Source organism: Microcebus murinus, chromosome 10, assembly GCF_040939455.1.
Source record: "Microcebus murinus isolate Inina chromosome 10, M.murinus_Inina_mat1.0, whole genome shotgun sequence".
In the NCBI taxonomy this organism is placed as follows: domain Eukaryota; kingdom Metazoa; phylum Chordata; class Mammalia; order Primates; family Cheirogaleidae; genus Microcebus; species Microcebus murinus.
Window position 1 is genome coordinate 68,842,251 of NC_134113.1, and position 22,750 is coordinate 68,865,000.

Genomic DNA, 22,750 nt, shown 5'->3' on the forward strand with positions numbered 1-22,750 from the left:
TCTGCACAACCCATATCAAATCCATTAAGAAATCCTGTTGGCTCTACCCTCAAAATATACCCAGAATCCGACTGCTTTTCACCATCTCTAGCACCACCTCTCACATGGACCACTGCAGTAGCTCCCAGCTCCTGTCCTAGCTTCTACCCTGGCCCCCTGCAGCCAGACAGAGCCTCTGAAAACATAAATTGGATCATGTTACTCCTCTGCCCCAAACCACACAGTGGCTTCCTGTATCATTCAGATCAAAACTGCATGTCTTCCCAATGGCCTGCAAGAATAGCTCCACCGCTTTACTAGTCTAACCTCATTTCTTAATTCTCTTCCTGTTCATTCTACTCCCACCACACTGGCCTCCTTGATGTTTCCAAAACAACCCCAGGTATATGCCTGCATTTTGGTCTTAGCATTGGCTGTTCCTTCTTCCTGGAACTTTCTTCCCCCAGAAATCCATACAGCTGACCCTCTCATCTCCTTTAAGCCACTGACTAGTATCACCTTCTCAATGAAGCTGTTCCTACCCACCCTATTTAAAATTGCAGTGCCATCCTGAATCCAGTATTCCCAATCCCTCTCCTTGCTCTGCTTTCTTTTTCCTTTAGTATTTATGACCCATACTATATAATATGCTTATTTATTAGGATTTTATTTTATTATCTGTCTTCTTCCTGTTAAGATGTAAAAACCACTGGTATACTCCAAGCTCCTAGTACATAGTGGTGGCTGGAACATAGTAAATGCTCAATAAGTCGAATTAATACCAACTCTTCATAATCAATCTGAGTTCTCACTAGTATGAAGAACAAAGAGCTTTCCCCGAGTAGCATCTATGTTGAAAGCTAATAATTGAAAAGGTAGTGCTAGAACAGCATAGCTTTAATGCAGGGCAGCAGTCATAGGTAGATCTTATGATAAATAAGCACATGGACTTTGGGGTCAGACAGCATGGTTCAGATACTGACTTTGTAGCCTACTAATCTGAGAAAGATAAGCAACTTAGGCCTCTGTAAAATGAGAAAAATAACAATAATAATGCTGATCTTTTAGTGTTGATTGACTTATTATTTATCAAAAATGTTTACAGTGCTAGGCACTGCTCTACAAATACTAACTCAGTTAGTTCTCATGACAAATCTATGAGTAAGAGCTGACATCATTTCCATTTTACAGATGTGGAAGCTGAGACTTAGAAAGCTTGAGTAACTTTCCCAAAGGCATGCAGCTAGTGTAAGGTGAAGCTGGGATTTGAACCTGGCTGTTTGACACTAAAGTTTGTCTCTGCTATGCTAACCCTCCTTGTGGTGACGATTAAATAAATCAAAGTAAGTCAAGTTCTTTATGATGCTGGACATTTTGTAAGCAGTCAAAATATGTTGGCTACTCTTGTTATTATTACTAATATTCCTTGACAATAAAGTGTTCTGAAGTTACTTTCATGCTTCAGAAAGGAACATATCTATGCAAGGATCAATATAAAACATGCTAAACATACTTTTCCTAAACTTACTAAGTACAAAGCCTAGATGGTTCTTAGTGCATAGATCTTACAAATATGTTGACTGCTTATTGAAATAGCGTAAGTGGCAAATATAATGTTCACAGATCACTTAATGGAACATGGGCCCTATATAATTTCATTGATACCTAGGCTTTTTTTAATTCTTCCTGAGTGAGCTACAGGTTTTTCAATTTAATTAATTTTTAAACATCAAGAAACTCTGACATTCCTATAATGAGATACTGATGGTAAAGGGAAAAAATTAAGAAGCTGTTCGCTTTAGGAAAAAATGTGGTGCAGCTGTTCCGCCCCTGGGTTGTGATTTCAGTGGTCACCCCTATCTGTGGTTTTACTTTCTGTGGTTTCAGTTACCCACAGTCCGAAAATATTAAACAGCAAATTCCAGAAATAAACTATTCATAAGTTTTAAATTGCATGCTGTTATGAGTAGCATGATAAAATTTCACATAATCTACTCCGTCCTGCTGTGGTCAAGGAATCACCCTTCATCCAGTGCACCCACACTGTCTACACTACCTGCTTGTTAGTCACTTAGTGGCTGTCCTGTTCTCAGATTGACTCTCTCGGGTTTTCAGTGCTGGTGTTCAAGAAACCCTTATTTTATTTAATAATGGCCCCAAAGCACAAGAGTAATGATGCTAGTATATTACTATAATTGCTCTATTTTATTATTAGTATCATTGTTAAGCTCTTACCATGCCTAATTTATAGAGTCAACTTTATCATAGGTGTGAGGTATAGGGAAAAAAATATAGTATCTATAGAGTTTGTATCTATAGGTACTATCAATGGTTTCCGGCATCCACTTGGGGGTCTTAGACTGTATCCCCCTCAGATACAGGGGTCTACTGCACTTACAAACTGGCGGAAGCTCGTACTCCACTTCAAGAACCACTCTTTCCCCTACGTTCTTCAGTAAGCTGATGATCTCATCGTGGCGGAATTTGGCGAGGTTGATCCCGTTCACTGCTTTGATGTAGTCCCCTACGTCCAGCTGGTCACTTCTGCAAAACAGACCATGTCGTTTCAGTGGACCCATCCTCTCCACAGGCCAGTCTGGTGACCTTTTCCGTTTGCCCTTAATGAATAAGCACTCAAGCCTACTGGGCCCACGTAGCAGAAGTTTCTGCCTCCTAGGAGATGGCTGGCCCCTAAGCCTGGGGCAGATGAGTCAAAGATCACTGTTATGTCTGCTGCCTGCGACACCTTGGAAGCCCTGCTCTGGGTCTGCTGCTATCTCTGATTCCTTCCTAATCTTTTGCCTCTTTTATTTTTAAAAGCACTGTAAAACAAAATAAAGAGAAACTTTTTTTTTTTTTTTTAGTTGCATTGCCCTAAAAAGTTGGCATTGGATCCATATCCTAGACATGCTAGGTTTTTTTTTTTTTTCCTCATTCCCTCTCATTTTTGCTGCCTGCCTTTTGCACATTTCCCAGCTTTTAATATTTTCACTGAGAGTTTGTCCAGGACTAAGGAAAGGGTCAGCTTATTTTTGCTATTTATTGCTTACAGCAGGAGGGATAAAAAGGGAATTGGTGAAGAAGAAATTACAAAGCAAGTCTTGGGTTTCAGTAACGTCCTCATCTGTCTTTACCACCATAGTAGAACCTCAGCTGCTCCTGGGCTGCTAGTCAGATTCGACTGCTGAACCAAGAGCAGGTAGCAAGACCAATAATGGGAGTTAGAACTCCTGCCAGTGATAAGGACCTTCCATAGCATTTTCTCCCCAAATAGAAATAGCTAATGCATTTATTTTATATAATGCAGTTCCCATCATTCTTCCTTCAGAAAATGTCCTAGAGTCGACTGCAGCCCACAGCACGTGCAGTGGCCCTTACCCCAGGTCTGCTGACGCTCGCAGCAACTTCACTGCCTCATGCTCTGTGCTGACTCCTGTGTTGTTGCTTTTTACTATCATGCAAGGCCATTATTCCTCTCAAACTTCTCATGTTTTTTATACCTTATCTCCCCCGATAGATTATAAACCCCTTAAGGGCTAGGATTTTATCTTTAATTATTTTGATTTATTCCCTATAAAATGGTAGTGCCTTAATAATGAATATTTGGTCATTTTTAGTGCTCATTATAACTGGCACAGCACTAGTTTTAATTACAGCATTAATATAACTGACAATGCCAGCCTTCCACTCCTTCCATTCACACTTGCTTCAAGGGCTAGACAGGAAGCAGCTCTGGAGATAGGACGCTCTAGCGTCGTGCGCTGGCCATGACTCATCCAAAATAAAGGCTGTGGGTGCAGAAAAACGTCTTAAAAGCCTCAAGAAAGCACATTGCAGTGCCTGAGTTCACGTCAACCTCTCTTACAAACAATACCTTCCGATCATGGAGCAAGGGATTGGATTAAGCTTATAAATTGTTCAAATAGGCTGATCGTTAAAAGTAATCACCATTTCTGATGATGCTCTATAAAGCAAAAACTCTAAAATTTAACTTGGAATTATGTGGGCAAGAACACTGGTGTCTAGGATTTAAGGTACATTATCCTCACTTTTAATGAAACCTGATCATTCCATCACCTCTTTCTTAGGTAAATGTAGAATGTATCTACACAGCAAGCTCACCCCTGACCTATATCCAGGACATTTTGCCTTTGGCAATGACTAGTGCAATTTGCAATTCTTGGAAAGAAGGGCAGGTGAGGCATCCTCCTCCAAGCCTTCTGTCCTTTCAGAAACCATCTCTTTGTCTTGGTGAAAAGGAAAGGTAGGAAAGTAGAGAAGATGTGGGACAAAGAAAACTTTTACTTAGAAACTGGAAGCTGGGTCTCCCACTCTTCCTAGGCTAGCCTTGTCCCTCTGCGGCTGTTCCCTCATATACATTATAGGGGTCATCTGTTCCACATGTAGATAATCATGTTTCTCATCCCCACTACAGCTTATCTGCTGCTTAGTGGCACATTTGGGGACTAGATCCATCTAGGCTTTTAAAAATTAAAAACCTTACGAAGGCCTGGCAGCTCTTGAGATGACACAGGAATCTCCCCAGTGACTTCAGCATAGGCCAGACCAGCCACACAGGCAGTGCTGGGGAGTAGCTTCTGACACATGCCCCACTGTGCTTCTGCTGAGATGGGCTGCCCAGCAGATGGCAGCTGTCATTTATTTATTGGTGACCTTTTCTGATGCAGCTTTAATTTCTGAATTAATTACACCCAGTATTTTTTCCCCAGATTTCCCTGAGAGGTAGTTACCTAGCAGCAATTCCTCCTTGCCGCAGATTAGATACCCTTGGCTTGCCATCCTTATCAATTCCTCCTGATACTGTCAGACCGAGGGTAGTGCCTTCCTTCTTCATCAATTCAACGACCGTGGAGCCCTTGAATTCCTCTGTTAAAAGAAAAGCATTTGCCTTATTAAATGAGAGTAAAATCACAAATGTCATTTCATGTGTGGTTAAGTGACTCCTCCCCAGAAACTCTTTCTACTTTTTCTTTTATGAGAACAGATGTCCGTGGCCTCTTTCCATTGTAATTTACAGAATATTTCATAAAGATGTGTATGCAGATAAAGCTGAGGCAGATATTCCATTAGCGGTTATTAAAATGAGTACCAGTGGGGCAGTTCATTCTAGGTTGACAATAAATTGTCTGAATTGTCTCATGTACAAATGATAATATCACTCTTTGTTTTCTGCCATTCTCAAGTGACTTTCTCAGTTTCTCTCCTTGTAACTCTAAACAAAACAGTTGAAAATAGTAAAATAAGGAGTTAGAACAGAATTTTAAATAGTAATACAAATATGTATAGTTTAGCAGCAGACTCTAGGCTCATGGTGCATGTCAGCATAGGAAGCCAGTGACAGGAGAAGAAAGCTTTCTACAGGTTCAAGAAACATACCATTGACTCTCCGTTTTTTTGTCTTTCGAAAAGGAAGTACAGAATAGCCAAAGCAATCCTAAGCAAAAAGAACAAAACTGAAAGCATCATATAACCTAATTTCAAGTCATATTACTGGGCTATAGTAACCAAAACAGCATGGTACAGACATAAAAATAGACACATAGATTAATGTAATAGAACAGAGAACCCAGAAATAAAACCATATGCCCACAACCAAATGATCCTCAACAAAGCAGATTAGAACATACACTGGAGAAAGGATATACCATTCAATAAATGGTGGCAGGAAAATTGGTTAGCTATATGCAGAGGAATGAAACTGGATCCCTATCTCTCACCATATATGAAAATTAACTCAAGATGGATTAAAGATTTAAACATAAGACCTAAAACAATACAAATCCTAGGAGAAAGCCTAGGAAAAACCCTCTAGACATTGGTCTAGGCAAATAATTTATGATTAAGACCCCAAAAGCAAATGCAATAAAATAAAAAATAGACAAATGAGACCTAATTAAACTAAAAAGTTTCTGCACAGCAAAAGAAATAAATCAAAAGAGTTAATGAACATCCGATAGAATTGGAGAAAATATTCATAAACTATATGCCTAACCAAGGACTAATATCTAGAATCTACAAGGAACTCAAACAACTTAGCAAGAATAAAAACCAAACAACCCCCTTAAAAAGTGGGCAAATGATATGAACAGTCATTTTTTTTTTTTTGAGAGTATTCAGAAACAGGATAAACAGTCATTTTTGAAAAGAAGATATATAAATGGTCAAAAAACATAAAAAATGCTCAACAAGAAGCAACTTGAAATAATAATACCAGGCATGTGAGAGGTAAGTTTCAATTCATAAAAACTTTACTCCTACTCAGGTTTTTGAGGACATGCTTCCTGCATAAAATGGGATACCAGTATTCAGGTGCAGCCTTGTGAGAGGTAGACAACGTCGTTTTCTCCAGAAAGAACCCAGGTCCTTCCAGACTTCTGGCTGAATCTTGAAAATCTAGAAAAGCTCAATTCCTTTAGTCTCATTTGATCTTTGTTAAAATATAAATCTATTGTCTGGCTACTTTTTAAACTGTTAATAGTCAGTTACCCTCTCATTTAAAAATATTTTCCTAAGAGCTATTTTTAACAATGTGAAAGAAAGAAAATATTTATCCATCAGTTAATTGAGTAATTTGTGCATCCCTGTATGCATGCATTTATTGAATGCCTACTATGAGCCAAACAATAAAACTTTTAAGACGGAAAAAGTTAAGACCATTATCCTCAAGATGCTCGCTCGTTGCCTAGTCACAAAGGCAAAGTCACAGACTGCCAATATGAGTGGTGAGGAAGGCAGCCACAGAGGAGCCCGTCCTGGCAACAACGTAAAACAAAGGCTTGAGTTTCCAAATGCAACATTTATTTCACAGTTTGTCTTCTGTCCTATCTGCTGTACTTATCCACCAGGATTAGCTGAGCAGAGCAGACCGAAGAAGGAATATAAATTAGGCAAAACTCAGGAGTAAAGACAGAACACTGTTGCAAGAAAATTTGCTGAATCACAAGAATGTTAACTACCAATAAGTATCTCAGTCTCTGAAGGATTGACTAAATTTTTTATGGGTGTTTCTGAAGGGGGTGGGAGAGAAGCAGCAGGCTGGAGAGGGAGAAACCTCTTCTGGAGTTTCCTTTCTGCTAACTTGCAATCTCCGCTTGACTAATCAATCATTTTATGTCTCTTTTTGGTGTTTAATGTCTGCATAATGACCTAATGGCAAAGAGAAATGAAGACAGATGCATTCATTTGCATGAGTTCACTTATATATCAAGGCTTACTGAACAAACACTGCAGTAAAACAGCAGTACTTGGGCAAGTCAATATGTATTGACAATTTCTTTCTTTTCTGATTTAAATTGTAAATATCTCTCCCCAAATTAAGAGGACCTTGTAGCAAGCACTGTAGTCTCCAAATTAGCAAGAAGCACAGGACACAGATGATGATCCAAGTAGTGAGGAAAGAGATGGTTCTGGTTTGGATGTTTTCCTTAATCACCATATTTAATTATCTTAGAAAATAAACTGCAGGTTTACATTTACACCATTACTTACTCAACATAACCAGCAAGAATCCCACTGATAGAAGGGAATTTAGTTGTTTGCTGTTTTTCTTTGGGTTTGTAATTCAATCTTTTTAATTACTGAACTCCAGAAAGTTTTAAGAAAGTAATAATGATGCTTGGTGAAAACAAATTATGAAAAAGTTCTTACAAACAAATAAGGAAATTTAAAAACATAGAAGGTTGCAAAATGACTATGCAGAAAAACTTATCCTTTCTATTAAGACAAGAAATAGCCAGTTAGAGGTTATCATAGAAAATCCCATTCACAATAACCAAAAGGTAAAATTCTTAGGGGAAAAAAAAAAACAAAAAATGTGCAAGATCTATATGAAGAAAACTTTAAAGCACTTCTGAAGGAGATAAGATCAGAATAAATGGAAAGACATAGCATTCATTCATTCATTCATTCATTCATTCATTCAATAAAAACAGAGCACTTACTGTGTGCCAAGCAATGTTCTAGGCATGGGTGATACGTCACTGAACAAATGGATAAAACCCTTGACATCCAGAAACTAATATTTCAGTGGGTAGCATAATTCAACATCAAAAAATGTGTCCATTCTCCCTACATTAATCTATAAAGTTAACAGTATAAATAAAAGTGTCAATAGGATTGTTTTGGCACCAGATATATTTTATATTATTGCAAAAATGGAACATGTATCCTTGCAAAGATTCTGTAGACAACTGTGTTCCCAAAGTGCATGAGCTTGGTGTTAGACATTGCTATGAAGGAACAGAGAGAGGCTACCCAGGAAGCCTCCCTGGAGGCGGTGATGGAATTATGACCGGATGTCACACCACCAGTCTACACCTCCCACGCAAGAGACTGTATAAAGAAGTATATACCCAGAAGCAGAGGCCTGGGCTGGGGAGGCTGGCAAAGTCCTCAGTGTTTGCCTCCCCAAATCAGTCAGAGTCTGGACCTGCTCGGACATACAAAACATCAAAACAAAAAAAACCCAAACAAATAAAAAAATCACAAAAAGAAAAGAAATGTCATAGGCATGGGGTGTTCAGAACCCATATCAGACGATCTCATTGTTTTCTAAAGCTGTTTTGCATAGGATAAAGGTCCAGCATAATGATCCTGGTCTGGCCTGTAAACACTTGTGTCTCTGAAAATTCTTGTCTCATTGCTTATTTAAAAAGTGTAATTAGGCTTAGACAGAAAAGGGGCATTTACCCCTAATTTTTGCCATGTCCCTAAAATCCAGGAGCTAAATGAACAGGAAATTACAACGCGGACAACTGTAATAAGAGTTTCTGAAAGAAGGAAGACAGACATAAGTGATGATTACAGCAGGGAGTGATAAGGGTTCTGACAAGAGTAAATAAAGAGCCAAAGTGGAGCAGCTGGGAGGGTCCCTATTCAGTCTGGGCAGGCAGTGTTCTGGATAGCTCCTTCGAGCAGTTATTCTCGAGCTAACTCTTAAAGACAACCTCCACAAGGCACATGGAGAAATGAGGGGTGTTAAAGGCAAAGGAATAACCAATGGTGGGAGATTACATGGCTTCTGGGGAAAGCAAGTCCCGTAGTTCAATTTACAGTTTTCTCTATTCTAGCTGCATGTTCGAATTACCTGAGGAGCTTTTAAAATACTGATGCCTGGGCCACCCCAGACCGATTGAATCAGATTCACACCAATGGGAAATTGTTATAAAAATTAAACTTTTGATTTTGAGATAATTATAGATTCACATAGAGTTGTAGAAAAGAACATAGAGATTCCTTGTACCCTAGCTGTTTGCTGAATACAAGGTTTGCAGATATTTTCTCTCCATCTGTAGATTTTCTTTTCATCTTAACAAGGTCTTACATGGAGCAAACATTTTTAATTCTGATGAAGTCAAACTGATAATTTTTCCTTTACTGGATCATGGTTTTGTCAAGTCTAGGAACTTTTTGCTAAGTTCTAGACCCTGAAAATTTTCTATTATGTTTTTCCTATAGTTTCTAAATAATTCCTATAGTTTTCATAATACTATGGTTTATATTTAAGGCTGTGATCCATTTTTGAGTAATTTTTATATAGGATTTGAGAATTTGGTTCAAGTTCTTTTCCTTTTCTTTCTTCACCCCCTTTTTTTCTGGCCTGTAGATATCCAAGTACTCCAGCACCATTCGTTGAGTAGGCTACTTTCCCTCTATTGAATTGCTTTTGCATCTTGTCAAAAACCAGCTTGGCATAGTTGTGTGAGTCTGTAATAAAGTAGTAAAATAATAAAGACTGTGTGGCATATTTTCTGGGTCCTCTGTTTTGTTCCACTCCTCCATCAATACCACACAGTCTTCATTATTGTAACTATACACTATAGTTTTGAAATTGGGCAGACTGACTCTATTTTTCTCTTTAAAAATTATTCCTTTGCCTTTCCATATAAATTTTAGAATAGTCATATCTATAGTTACAAAATATGTCCCTGAACTTTTGATAGGATTTGTGTTAAACCTGTCTATCAGTTTGGAAACAATTAACATCTTTACCATGATGAGTCTTTCAGTCCATAAATACGGTTTTATCTCTCTAATTATTTAGAACTTTTGTAACTTTTTTAATCAGTTTTTTTAGCGTTTAGTATGTAAGTCCTGTATATATTTTTTTAGTTTTACATCTAAGTATTTCACTTTTTGGAACAATTGAAAATGGTATTTATTATTAATTTTAATGTACCTATATTCATTGCTAGTATATAGATATGCAATTGATTTTTGTGCCTGTACCTAGTATCCTGTGCCCTTGATGAACTCACTTATTAGTTCTGGGTGTTTTTTTCTTTGTGAATTCTTTAGGTTTTCTACATAGACGATTATGTCATCTGTAAATAGGGACAGTTTTATTTCTTCATTTTTAATCTATTTACCTTTCTGGCTGAACTTCCAGTGCTATGATGAATAAGAGTGATGGGGCCAGGCATAGTGGCTCATGCCTGTAATCCTAGCACTCTGGGAGGCCGAGGTGGGAGGACTACTTGAGCTCAGGAGTTGGAGACCAGTCTGAGCAAGAGTGAGACCCTGTCTCTACCAAAAAGAAAAAGAAAACAAAAAAGGAGAAATGAAAAAAAAACCCAAATATTAAAAAAAAAAAATGGTGAGAATGAACATCCTTACCTTATTCCTATTTTATGGAGAAAGCATTCAGTGTTTCATCATTAAGTATTATGTTAACTGCATGTTTTTTGTAGATATTCTTTATAAAGTTGAGTAAGTTCCCCACTATTCCTATTTTTATGAGTTTTTTTTTTGTCATAAATGGGTTTGAAGTTCATCAAACATTTTTGCATTTTTTTTTAAGACAGAGGTTGCAATGAGCTATGATGACAATACTGAATATAGCCTGGGTGACAGAGCAGGTCTCTGTCAAAAAAGAAGGAAGCCAAGGAAAAGAAAGGAAAGAAAAAAAGAAAAGAAGGAAGGAAGGAAGGAAGGAAGGAAGGAGGGAGGGAGGGAGGGAGGGAAGGAAGGAAGGAAGGAAGGAAGGAAGGAAGGAAGAAAGGAAGGAAGGAAGGAAGAAGGGAGGGAAGGAAGGAAGGAGGGAAGGAAGGAAGGAAGGAAGGAAGGAAGGAAGGAAGGAAGAAAGTAGGGAGGGAGGGAGGGAAGGAAGGAAGGAAGGAAGGAAGGAAGGAAGGAAGGAAGGAAGGAAGGAAGAAAGAAAGAAAGAAAGAAAGAAAGAAAGAAAGAAAGAAAGAAAGAGAAATGCACTATTGATGAAAATTCTATACCATAAGCCACAAATTTTGAAATGCTGGTGTCCGAGATAGAGTTTTTTTTTTTTTTTTTTTTTTTGAGACAGAGTCTTGCTTTGTTGTCCAGGCTAGAGTGAGTGCCGTGGCGTCAGAGCTCACAGCAACCTCAAACTCCTGGGCTCGAGTGATCCTTCTGCCTCAGCCTCCCGAGTAGCTGGGACTACAGGCATGCGCCACCATGCCCGGCTAATTTTTTTTTTTTTATATATATATCAGTTGGCCAATTAATTTCTTTCTATTTATAGTAGAGATGGGGTCTCGCTCTTGCTCAGGCTGGTTTTGAACTCCTGACCTTGAGCAATCCGCCCGCCTCGGCCTCCCAAGAGCTAGGATTACAGGCGTGAGCCACAGCGCCCGGCCCCGAGATAGAGTTTTGTTCCCTGCTGTATCGTCAGTGTCTAGGATGGTGCCTGGACCATTAGCAGGTGCTCCCAGATAACATCAGTCCTGGCCCAGGGAATTATGACGGGGCGGTGAGCACTGGCTCGTGGCCAACAGAATATTGCAGGCTGGTGCAGAAGCAACATGGTAAAGGAGCAGAACTTGCACAGAAGCTGACAGTTATTTCCCTGAGCTTACCTGGTGGATTATTTTTATCCATGCCTTAGCCAGGGGATGGGGGCCCACACCAGAATACTCTAGTCATATCTGTGTACTACTGTGGAAAGAATATCATTGCTCACACTACAGTTTTATCTGTAGATTATTTTTAGTGGTGCCACTGGGAAGTTTATCCCCCTCAGGAAATAAACAGATGCTTTTTCCAATACTCATTTCAAGCTCCTCCTAACATCCCTGGTTCAGCAAAGCTGTGGGGATCAAAGCTGGGTTTCTGTGATGAACTGCCACATTTCTCACTCCCAGCGCCCGCCACCCACACGGGCAGAGAGAGGTCTTTGGGCACTTTCCACCTCTGTGTAGTGACATGAGGGATGTACTAGAATTTTTCTCATCCCCTAGGAGTCTGAGCATAAATTAAATGAGTGCCAGGGATGTACTGCTCATAAATATTACCTGGCACAAATATTCATGCGAAACAAAATTATGATAGGTATTTATCTTATGCAGTGATGCAGAGGAATGGATTCCTATCTGTATGCTGCTTGGAGCACCTCAAAAGAAAGGGGATATACAATATGCAATAACAAATAGAAAAATCTGTGACCTCTGAAAGTATGTGATATATGGCAGGATTTTTCAAAAAAATAGATAGCACAGAGATACTGACTGTCTTTTTGGTATAACTGATTCAGATATCCTATGTCTCCTAAAGCATTAAATTAAAAAAAAAATCACTGCTTTTGGCAATACGAGAATTCTTTCAGCTTTCCACTTCTGCAAAATCAGTTATTTAATTGTCAAAATTTTTTATTAAGCTTTCCAATGTCACACCTTATTAACAAGTTACTTAGTTTTTTCTGGCTCTTAGTTTCCTTATATTTATAATAGGGATAACAGTATCTACCCTATGGGGTGTGGTGAAGGTTAAGTGATAAAATTATTTTAAGGAACTTATAATAGCACCTGCCACATAGTAAGTGGTATGATATTATTGTTATCATGGTATTATTGTTATCTTTATTATTATTTGGATGTTGGAAAATTCCAAGTATGCAGATTGCCAATCTTCTACTATATTTTGATTGTTATGACTATAAGACAAAACAATTAGCATTGGTATTTAACCGTTCGTGGAGTCGAAGACTACTTTGGGAATCTAATGAAAGTGGTAAACCCTCGTCCCAGAAAAATTTAGTATATAATTTCAGGGGAATTCATGTGATGGCCCCGCCATCCATGTACCCTACTTAAGAAACCCTGACCTATAGGATCATACCTGAGCAATGTAACAATCAAAGAACATCCTATGCTAGGCTGATAGTTTGTAATTTGTGTGCACATCAGGTAGGGATCGTGGAATAGCGATTAGTGCCCAAATCTATCAGTCAGGTATTCCTATGTAGTCATTTAATATTATATTTTAAATGAAATCATGATGTAAGATATCAGAAACAGGAAGTGGCTCATCTCAGTGAAACCTCCCCTCTTCCTGTGCACAATGGCCTGAGTGGTAGGCATTCAGATGTAGGAATCCACAGGGAGCAGAAAATGGCACTGGGCAGAAGACCTCGTGATTACACTTACTTCAAGAGCCCCAGACAATCTTCTTTTGGGAAAACTCTCCATGTGCAATTTTTACTTGTAATCAGTTGTAAGCACATTTTCAAAATTGTTGACATAATTCAAAACTGGATTTTCCAAGTTAAACTTAAGTAATTGGCATGGTTAACTTTGAAATTACCCTGATCTTCAATGCTTCCTTAGAGAAGTTAACTACATTCTTATAGCTACTTGTGGATTGTTTTGATCCCAAAATATTTTTGAACATCTAAGACTGTGCTAGAGGTTAATATTTCAGAGACCAACAATCACTGCCTCTAACTTTCTGCAGTTCACAGTCTACATGTTTAAGGGACAAACATCTCTAACTAATAATTTCAGTAAAGTATGGTTAGTCCACAGTATGGCCTGGGAGCCTGAAAGAGAATAACTGTTCAATCTGAGGTCCCAGGAAAGTCCTCTGTAGGCTATAGATGTGTACTTAGAAGTTGAAGTTCTCCTTTAGATGAAAGTAAGATATTTACTTGCAATATTGCCATCATTTCCACTTAATAGTTGGAGAAATAGAGGTACCAAAGATTGCTAAGCCAATCAGTGAGATATTTTTGGGAGGAAATCTTTTATTCTTGCATGTCTTTTTGAGTATCCTTTTGTTCAGTATCTGATGTTGAATAGCTATTTAGATTTTTAAAAACCACACCTATTATGCCAAGATTAGAATGATCAGAAGGTTTTTGTCTGGGAGTCGAGATGAACAAGGGTGATGTATCTTGTTCAACTGGGTGCACAAGAAAAGAACACTTGGGAAGTGAAGAAAGATCCTGAAACACATAGATGTCAGGTGAGGCTGAATGAAGAAATCCCTGGTACTTTTTAAGATTACCAATCATTTTAAAGCTTTATACTTTTCAAAATGTTCTCACATTCATGAACTAACTTATCTTTAAGAACAACTCTGGGAAGAAGATAACACTAGCATTTTACAGATTACAGAAACTGAGACTTGAAAATTAGGGTCCTTAGTACATGAAATTGCCTCCTCATGTAACTGAATGCTATCAATTTTCAGATTCATCATGAAGTAATTGCTAAACATTGGAAGACAAGAATGTACAGATGAAATACTATTGAGAAGAGGGCTGAAAACTAAGGCTAGCCTTAGGCAGATTCCAAGCTACTAGGACAACAGTAAATCAGCCCACCTCATTTTGTTACAGATGCCTGTGTGTCAGGGTATTTATTTGACTTTCCCTTGTTTTATGAGACTTGATCCATTTCAGATAAAGGAACAGATGGAAAACTAATAGTGCAATCACCGCAGATAACTGAGAGGCAAGGCATCCGGGGAGCCCTGTGGATGCTCCGTGGGGAAGCCAGGCACCTGCTGCAGTGAGTCTGAGTTTGATTAGAGCCCTACTGAGACCCGCTGGAGCTCAGAGCTAGGGGAGACTGTGCTGCCTTAAGTCAAGGACAGTGCTCACACCCTACTTTTGGCTTCCTCTGCCCTAACAAGGAGGTAGCATTCTCTTCTGGCCCCTCTCCTGGTCCAGATCTTTTTTCGTGCTCCAAATGAGAAACAATTATATTCTTGTCCCCAGGAAAGGTTCCACATTAGGGTGAACATAAGAGAATGAGCAGATATTGTCACTACTATTCCTCTTTGGCTCTGTCCTTTGCACTGGTACCTCAATCACCACATATAACAACACCTTACCCAAATATGACTATCTTCTAGCTTTACTCTGAGTTTGGAATGTTTCAGTCCATTCTGTCCACCCTTCCATTCATCCATCCATATTTCCCCTGAATAGCTATTGATCATTTGCTAAATGCTAGTCATCTTGCTATCTAGCAATAAATGATACTGACTTAGTCTCTGGCCTCAAGGAATTTATATTCTAGTAAGAAATACAGATCTTAAGGAATTAAAAGACATAATAATATGATTATCAATGATTAGCAAATTAATGGGTTAGTCTGGGACTAACTTGGGACAGCCACTTGAAAAATATTTGCAAATGGTTCATTATGCCCTGGAAAAAACAGCCATATTGCCTTGGGTAAGTCACTAAACCCTTGCTGTGCCTTAATCTCTGAACTGTAAAATGAGAAAACTGAACTATATGGTTTTAAAAATTATCATATTTCATTAACTTCAAGATGCCATCACTTGTAAGGCACATTGTTGTTTTATTTACTGCCAAAAAAGAATACACTGCCAATTAAATTACAACATAATGCTTTCTTATCACTAAGATTTTAAAATTTCATACTTATTAACAAACTCAGAGTGAGTACATGAAAAGGAAAATGTAAGCGAAACAAATTGCTTAAGGTGTTCCTACAACTTCTCCACATTCATTTCTGAACCAGTTGTCACTGGTGTTCATATTTCCTATATGATATCGTTCCCTGGGCCATAAAGGACACTGATGATATAGCATTTCTTAGAGAGTGCTCTGTTATTGTCTCTTGGATTTTCTTCCAAGCTGCTGAGACTTACTTGGTAAGTTATTTTTTTTTTTTGAAAAATTACTTTATGAAGCCTTAATAAGCACTGAGTATAATTAAACTGTAAACCAGGATTAGATACCATTTAATAATAATTCAATTCCAAAATAAAAGTTGTTGTAAGTGAGACCATAAAATTTCCTAGCACTTCATATTATATATTGTGCTAATTTTCTAAAACAACTTTGAGGAGCCCATCTTTATAGTAGATGATGTATCTATGAAAAATCTGGCATAAGGTATATTTGGTGTATGTGTGTATTTGTATACATACCCTTGAAGAACAGAGAGGTTAGGGGCACTAACCCCATGCACAGTTGAAAATATTCATGTAACGTTTGATTCCCCAAAAATGTAACTACTAATAGCCTACTGTTGACCAGGGCCTTACGGACAACATAAACAGCCAATTAACACGTTCTGTATATTATGTGTTATATACTGTATTCTTATAATAAAGAAAAGAAAATGTTCTTAAGGAAATTATAAAGAAGAGAAAATATGTTTACTATTTGTTAAGTGGGAGTGGATCATCATAAAGGTCTTCATCCTCATGTTCACGTTGAGTAGGCTGAGGAGGAGGGTGGAGATTGGTTTCGCTGTCTGAGGGGTGGCAGAGGCAGAAGAAAATCCATGTGTGTATTAGTGGACCCTCTCAGTTCAAACCCATGTTGTTCAAGGAACAGCTGTTTTATACACACACACACACACACACACACACACACACACACACACACATAACACACACATTCCAACATTATATGAACTAGAAAACAGAGGTGGTATATCTTAACAGCAGTACTACAGCACAGTGTTTGAGACTTGGATTTATATTAATAAATGCTTTTCAACATACGGGGTTTGGAAAAGGAGCAGATATCTTGTTTTCAAAACCTGTAGTTTTTCTCAGGACTGAAGTCAAAATCATTACTGCCACAGCGCAAAAGAGGGGAAGCCTTTCCGACTTTATCTACATCAGAAAGTTCAGTATCCCTGAGATAAGAACCATCACAATAAAAAGGGAGTGAATAGATTCTCCCAAAGGGAGATCGTTTGTTGCTGAATTACACCTACTGCCCTGGTCATCAGGTGTAAACTTTGCATTTCTCAACCTAATGCTTGGTAGCACCAAGACATTTCAGTAAAGGTTCATCGTAAACCATTCTCCACTCATGAAATAACCTTGTCTCCCACTGGATTTCCTTCTCCTTTTTTTCTTGGGCTTCTGCTCTTTTTCTTCAAGTCTGTGCTTTGCGTCAGTTGCTGTATTAGTGTCTCTGATTTTTAAGTTGAAAGTAACATCCTTTCAAAGGCAGGGGGATTCATACTCTTTCTGATCTTTCAGCTTCCCCATTTTCTTCTTGATTATAAGCAACTTTTTGGTATCTACGAAGACTGTTGCATATTTTGCATATATTACAGCATTCTATTTCCCTTCAATTGAGCAAAAAGACTTCTTGTCATTCGGAGAAAAAAAAAAAAAAAACCTTAGTGGTAAATCTGTGCTTCTTGTCCCCATAAAAAGGTTTAGTGCAAAAGATGATACTTGCACTATAGCCAATTCTGTAAAAATTAATATTGCGATTCTCCTCCTAATTCCACCCGGGGCATTGTGAGGGTAGACCTTCTATAACCATTGGGAAATGTGAGAATGTAATATTTGTCACAGTACAGACATGAGACTATGAGGTGTTGTACACCTCAGGTGACATCCTAAGGAATTTTCATTTGGTCCAGATATGAGCATTGAATTGCATCTTCTTGACAAAACACTCAGCAAAAATGGCTGAAATGAGTGGCTTGCTCAGCCATGAATGTTACACTGTTTTTGGAAACCCAGTGAATTGGTCCTTCTGAAACTATTAATAGCTGTGTTCTTTTCAGTATCATTTGGTAATGTCCAGTGACACTGCAAAATCTCACCCCAAATGGAGTTGTATGACTTTTCGGCAACTGATTGTTTCATTCCCCCATGGAAGGCTGACAGCTACCATTTCACAACCTGCCTCATTCAGTCCCCCAGATCCTGCTGGTCACTAATGCTCACAAACAGGTCCAGATGTACAAAAAGTCTGCAGACATTTCTAGAAGAGGTCTTCTTTCAAGAGGGAGGGAAGGGCAAACCTCTAACCCTTGCAAGGGAGAGGCAAAGATATAAAATGCAATCAAAATGTTTGTACTTTCATAGTTTCTTGTAATAAAAAAAAAGTTCCTGTAGCCCCATGAATATGAAATGCCAATTCATCAATTGAATTTATATATGTTTCATGCTGTTTCAGGGTACTTTTCTACTTTGTTGATTGGCTAAATTACTATTGTTTCATAAGTATGCTTTATAATTAATTTCAATAAGGCAAGTTTATTCTTTTCAGGAGTGTCTTGGCTATTTAAGTTTCTTTACTCTTCAATATGAATTTTAGAATCAGTTGGTTTGTGAATTTCCATAACAAAATAAAAAGCAAGCAAATTCATCAGCAGAACTTTTACTAGAATCACACTGAATTTACAGATTAACTAAAAATAAAGCTGATATCTGTATAATGTTGTCTTTCAATTTTTTTAATGTCCTGATATTAAGAAAGGTTTCAATCTTAAATATAGTGTGTTTCTTCATTGATTTAAAAAAAAAGAATAGGCCAGGTGCGGTGGCTCACGCCTGTAATCCTAGCACTCTGGGAGGCCGAGGCGGGCGGATTGCTTGAGGTCAGGAGCTCGAAACCAGCCTGAGCAAGAGCGAGACCCCATTTCTACTATAAATACAAAGAAATTAATTGGCCAACTAATATATATAGAAAAAATTAGCCAGGCATGGTGGTGCATGCCTGTAGTCCCAGCTACTCGGGAGGCTGAGGCAGGAGGATTGCTTGAGCCCAGGAGTTTGAGGCTGCTGTGAGCTAGGCTGATGTCATGGCACTCACTCTAGCCTGGGCAACAAAGCGAGACTGTCTCAAAAAAAAAAAAAAAAAAAAAAAGAATAAACCTTGGAAGAACTACCTTAGTAAGATCCATTCCGAGCCTAACCTGTGACAAGGGATGCATGATAATGTACATGGCCCCCTCCACAAATCCTGCCTCCCTTCATCATCTCTATGGCCACGTGAATCAAAAAGGTCAGCATCGCGTGTTCCATTGGACATGAAATTCCATTGGACAGGAAAGAATTAAGTGATTCTGTGGTATCTGGGCACTTCAGGCTATTTTCTGAGCTGCTGTTGCCAAGACTGAGGCGGATCCAGAAGAATCTACGAAGCACTTTGGGAATGAGCCACTGTGAGGAAATTCATCAGCAACACAGAATTCATCTTCACTGCTAGAATAAAGAGAACTCTGGGACTGTATTTGGAGACATGTTGACAGGGTTTGGAGAAGTTAGACTGCTAGTAGGTGGTAAATGCTCACTGCCTGTACTATTTGGTCTTACAGTCTGATATTGTCCCCAGGTGGCAAACACAGGTCCAATGGGTAGGGAAGATGGATGCTGCTCTGAATTACACAACCAAGCAGGTTCTGGAGGTAAGACAGCCTGGGCAGGCTTTGTGCTGACCACAGGTTCCAAGGGACTGTGTTGACATATTGCATCTACAAGATTAATAGTACTTATAATTCCATCTGTGTAGTTCTCAGCATTACTCTGGTCTTTAGCAATCTGCAGCAATACAATGCAGTGTTTCACTGATTCTACCATGCTATTTGTTGCCTCATTGAGAGTTTCAATTTTCTTTCTCTGTTCATCATCTTGGCAGTTTTGAAGCTTGTCATCAAAAAGCTTTAACTGTTCTATTAAGATTTGTAGGTAAGCATCAGCCTCTACAAGTTTCTTTTCAGTCTTGGACACTAGGAAGAAATTCTAAATTCAAGTTCCCAGAGGCAGTGGGAAGAGGGCAGGGAGAGCATGACATTTAAACCCACAGCCTGGTCCCAAGGCAGGCAGCAGGTTCCTGGGAATTCAGGGCTGGGAGCTGGACCTTCTCCCAGACACTCAGGCTCTATTCACTCCACAGGTGGCCAGCAAGAAAGTCATTCACCAAGGCACCCACCCTTTATGACTTCAAGGCAGACAGCTGGGGACTACTCTTTAGTATTACCCTTTTCCCACTTCTATGGGATCCTCACTTGGCAAGTGTTGATACTTCTGCTTTCTTGATCCCATGGGGAAGTATCAATAGTACATTTTAGATAACAATGCATATTCCTTCCTCAAATGGTCTTTAATGGTTTATTTCCTGAAACTTCAAGGAGTTACATTAATCTAATCATATTACCAGGAATTACAACCAAGTAAGAGCATGCACAGGTAATAACAATGACATCACAACTTCTACAGGTCTAAGAACAACTGTAAGATGCATTCCAGTTTCACAGTTGTTAAAATGTGTGTGTATGTATATGTGAGGGAGGGAAGTGGATCATGATAAATGAATACAGTATGTTCTTCCAAATTCCACTCTCAACTGAAGTTCTTAAGGTACTAAAGGAAGATGCAGCCAAACAGGTGTAGCCCTAAGCCCTGGGTCTCACCTTCAGCTCCTCTTGTCAGTTTTCACTCTTTCCTCCATGTAAGATTTTGAAAGGAAGTTTCTACTGCTAAAAAACAAGTATGAAGCCCTGCCAGGCAGCAGGTATAGCCACTTCCCTACATCTGTAACACTAAGGCACAGGGTAAGCTACTGAGTCTAAAATTCCTGGGACTTTTGCTGGCACAGGCTTCTCCCACAGTCTTGAGAGGGAGCCTAGCAATGTATCGACACTGTCATATGGTTTTGTCAAATTTGAAAACAATTTTTGTATTATTTTTTTAAAAGAGCTCCCTGTTTTCAAATTGTAATGTTTTAGAAACCTGAATACCTGAATCTTCCTCTGATAATATAATTTTATATCTGTATAACATTTAAGTTGGCTAGTAGAGTCACATACACTTGATTTTCACAGAAACCCAGACTCCTAAAGATGAAAAATATCTAAAGATTTTTGAGGCTAAATAACTTGCCTAAGGAAACATATCAGGCAAATCATTTTGCTAGAACTTAAACCAGGTATTCTAATCCTAGTTTCAATCTCCTTTCCACAGAATTACTTTGGTTAACGTGGATCATGAGTCTTAGCTTGACCAAGTTGCCAAAGTGACTCTTATCAAAAAAGAGATCTGAATTCTAATTAAAAGTTCTAAGACTATTTTTCTTTTACTTTTTGAATGCAAATTTGAAATATTAAAACAAATCGTAGTTCAAGGGGACTACGAAAGTCACTTTCACACAATGGGTGAAAAAAAATATTTTCTGATTTGTATTGAGTAAGTAACCTGCCAAATCTTTATTTGTAAGGCCATACAAGTTCTAGAAAATAACAACTTTGTGTTGAAATTCCAGAGAAATAATCGTTGCTGAGTATCTAAAGAAAAAGCCTCAGTCTCTTTTTGTTTTGCTTAATCTTTGTTAAACTCAGTGATATATGCACACATAGGAACATATTTTTCTCATATCTGAAATCTGGATACATATTTCCTGCAAATATATTACTATTGTCTTTATTTTTTCCATTACATATTTTCCTTGCATAGATTCTTCATGTGGTCTGAATACAATATCCAGTGTTGTTATCAAGCACAAACAGAACACAGGATGGTTTCCCTTTAAAAGCACAATGCCCTATCAATGCCTTTAAAAGTCATTAAAGAACATCTCACGAAGCCCATGAGAGCATTACAATAATTGCTTCTCTTACCTAGGTGAAAAAGGACATATCTGTCAACTAAAGAAGTGCAGAGGCAATTAACACCTTAATATCCACTGGGAAATTGCTAAAATTAAAGAAATAACAGGAATGCTTCATGGTTATTGTATTTCTAATATTTAGTTACTAGCACAACTGGTGAGTTTGAATTCCTCAGTTATTCCCATTTATTCTCCCCAGAACAACAGGGCCGGGAGGTAGGCATGGGCATGACACAGGGTATATTTGGGTGAGGCACATATGGTTCTCTGGTGACATTCTTCAGAGGCTGTATGCAGAAATAGAGCTGGCACATGCACTTATGAAATCAACATGCAAGGCAACGTCTGTTGTAAGTCAATAATTTCTCAGGCATAAAAAACACATTTCTGGATTCTGTGTTGTCATCCATAAAACTGCCTTATCAGTTCTCTTCCAGGGCTGGGCTACTCAGCAGGAAGTTTCTATTTACTGGGCCTCTATACAAACAGCAGGGGCACAGGAATGAACTGAGGAGTGACTCACACACAGGTAAAAACCCTCACATGTCAGCCACAAGGTCTAGCGAGAGCCTAGAGGCCAGTTCATCATCTCTCCCTTTTCTGGGAGACGCTGGAGGCCCTTTATAGAGTGCAGTCTGGGAACACAAAACTGGTTAGCATTTTGAGAGACAAAGAAACAATAAACAGGGGCCTGCGCCCCCTTTCCTTAGGCGGAGACAAGCCTGCAAGTTGTAGCAGAGGTGAAATGTATTTCTTTCCTTCCTTCCACTCCAACCCCAAGAATGGCTGTTCTACGCGGGACGAGGGGAACTCTTAGAACTCTCGGAGGAAATCACAGAGGATGTTCTAGCTCTCATTTTTATACCAGTGAAATCAGGTAAAAATGAAAAAAAGCGAGCAAAAAGAAAGCAGCGATGAGCCCAGGAAGATGCTGGCAGAGCCTGAAGGAGGAGGGGGCCATTGGTTCCTATTGCCTGGCGAATGAATTGCAGGTGACTTTTAGGGATGTCTGGCTCAAGACCTACATCTTTTTGGTCTTCTTTGCTCTGTGTTGACAGCCGCCGTCCAGTACCTGTCTGAATACCCCCAGCATGAGAAACTCATACTCTCAGAAAGCCACCCATGCTTTCTTCGGGCAACATCAATGGACAATAACTG

General features: G+C 38.8%; 1 protein-coding gene and 1 pseudogene across 9 annotated transcripts in view; both read right to left on the reverse strand.

Annotated features, from left to right (window-relative positions):
• The window catches only part of GRIP1 (glutamate receptor interacting protein 1), a 617,604-nt gene that overhangs the window by 130,809 nt on the left and 464,045 nt on the right, over positions 1-22,750 (reverse strand). For all 9 annotated transcript variants that reach the window (XM_076007469.1, XM_076007466.1, XM_076007468.1 and 6 more), the window contains 2 exons: positions 4,731-4,866; positions 2,378-2,523 (listed from right to left, as the gene is read on the reverse strand). In XM_076007469.1, the coding sequence (XP_075863584.1) occupies positions 2,378-2,523; positions 4,731-4,866 (282 nt within the window). The remainder of the gene's footprint in view (positions 1-2,377; positions 2,524-4,730; positions 4,867-22,750) is intronic.
• The window catches only part of LOC105880936 (oxysterol-binding protein-related protein 9-like), an 8,033-nt pseudogene continuing 2,033 nt past the window's right edge, over positions 16,751-22,750 (reverse strand).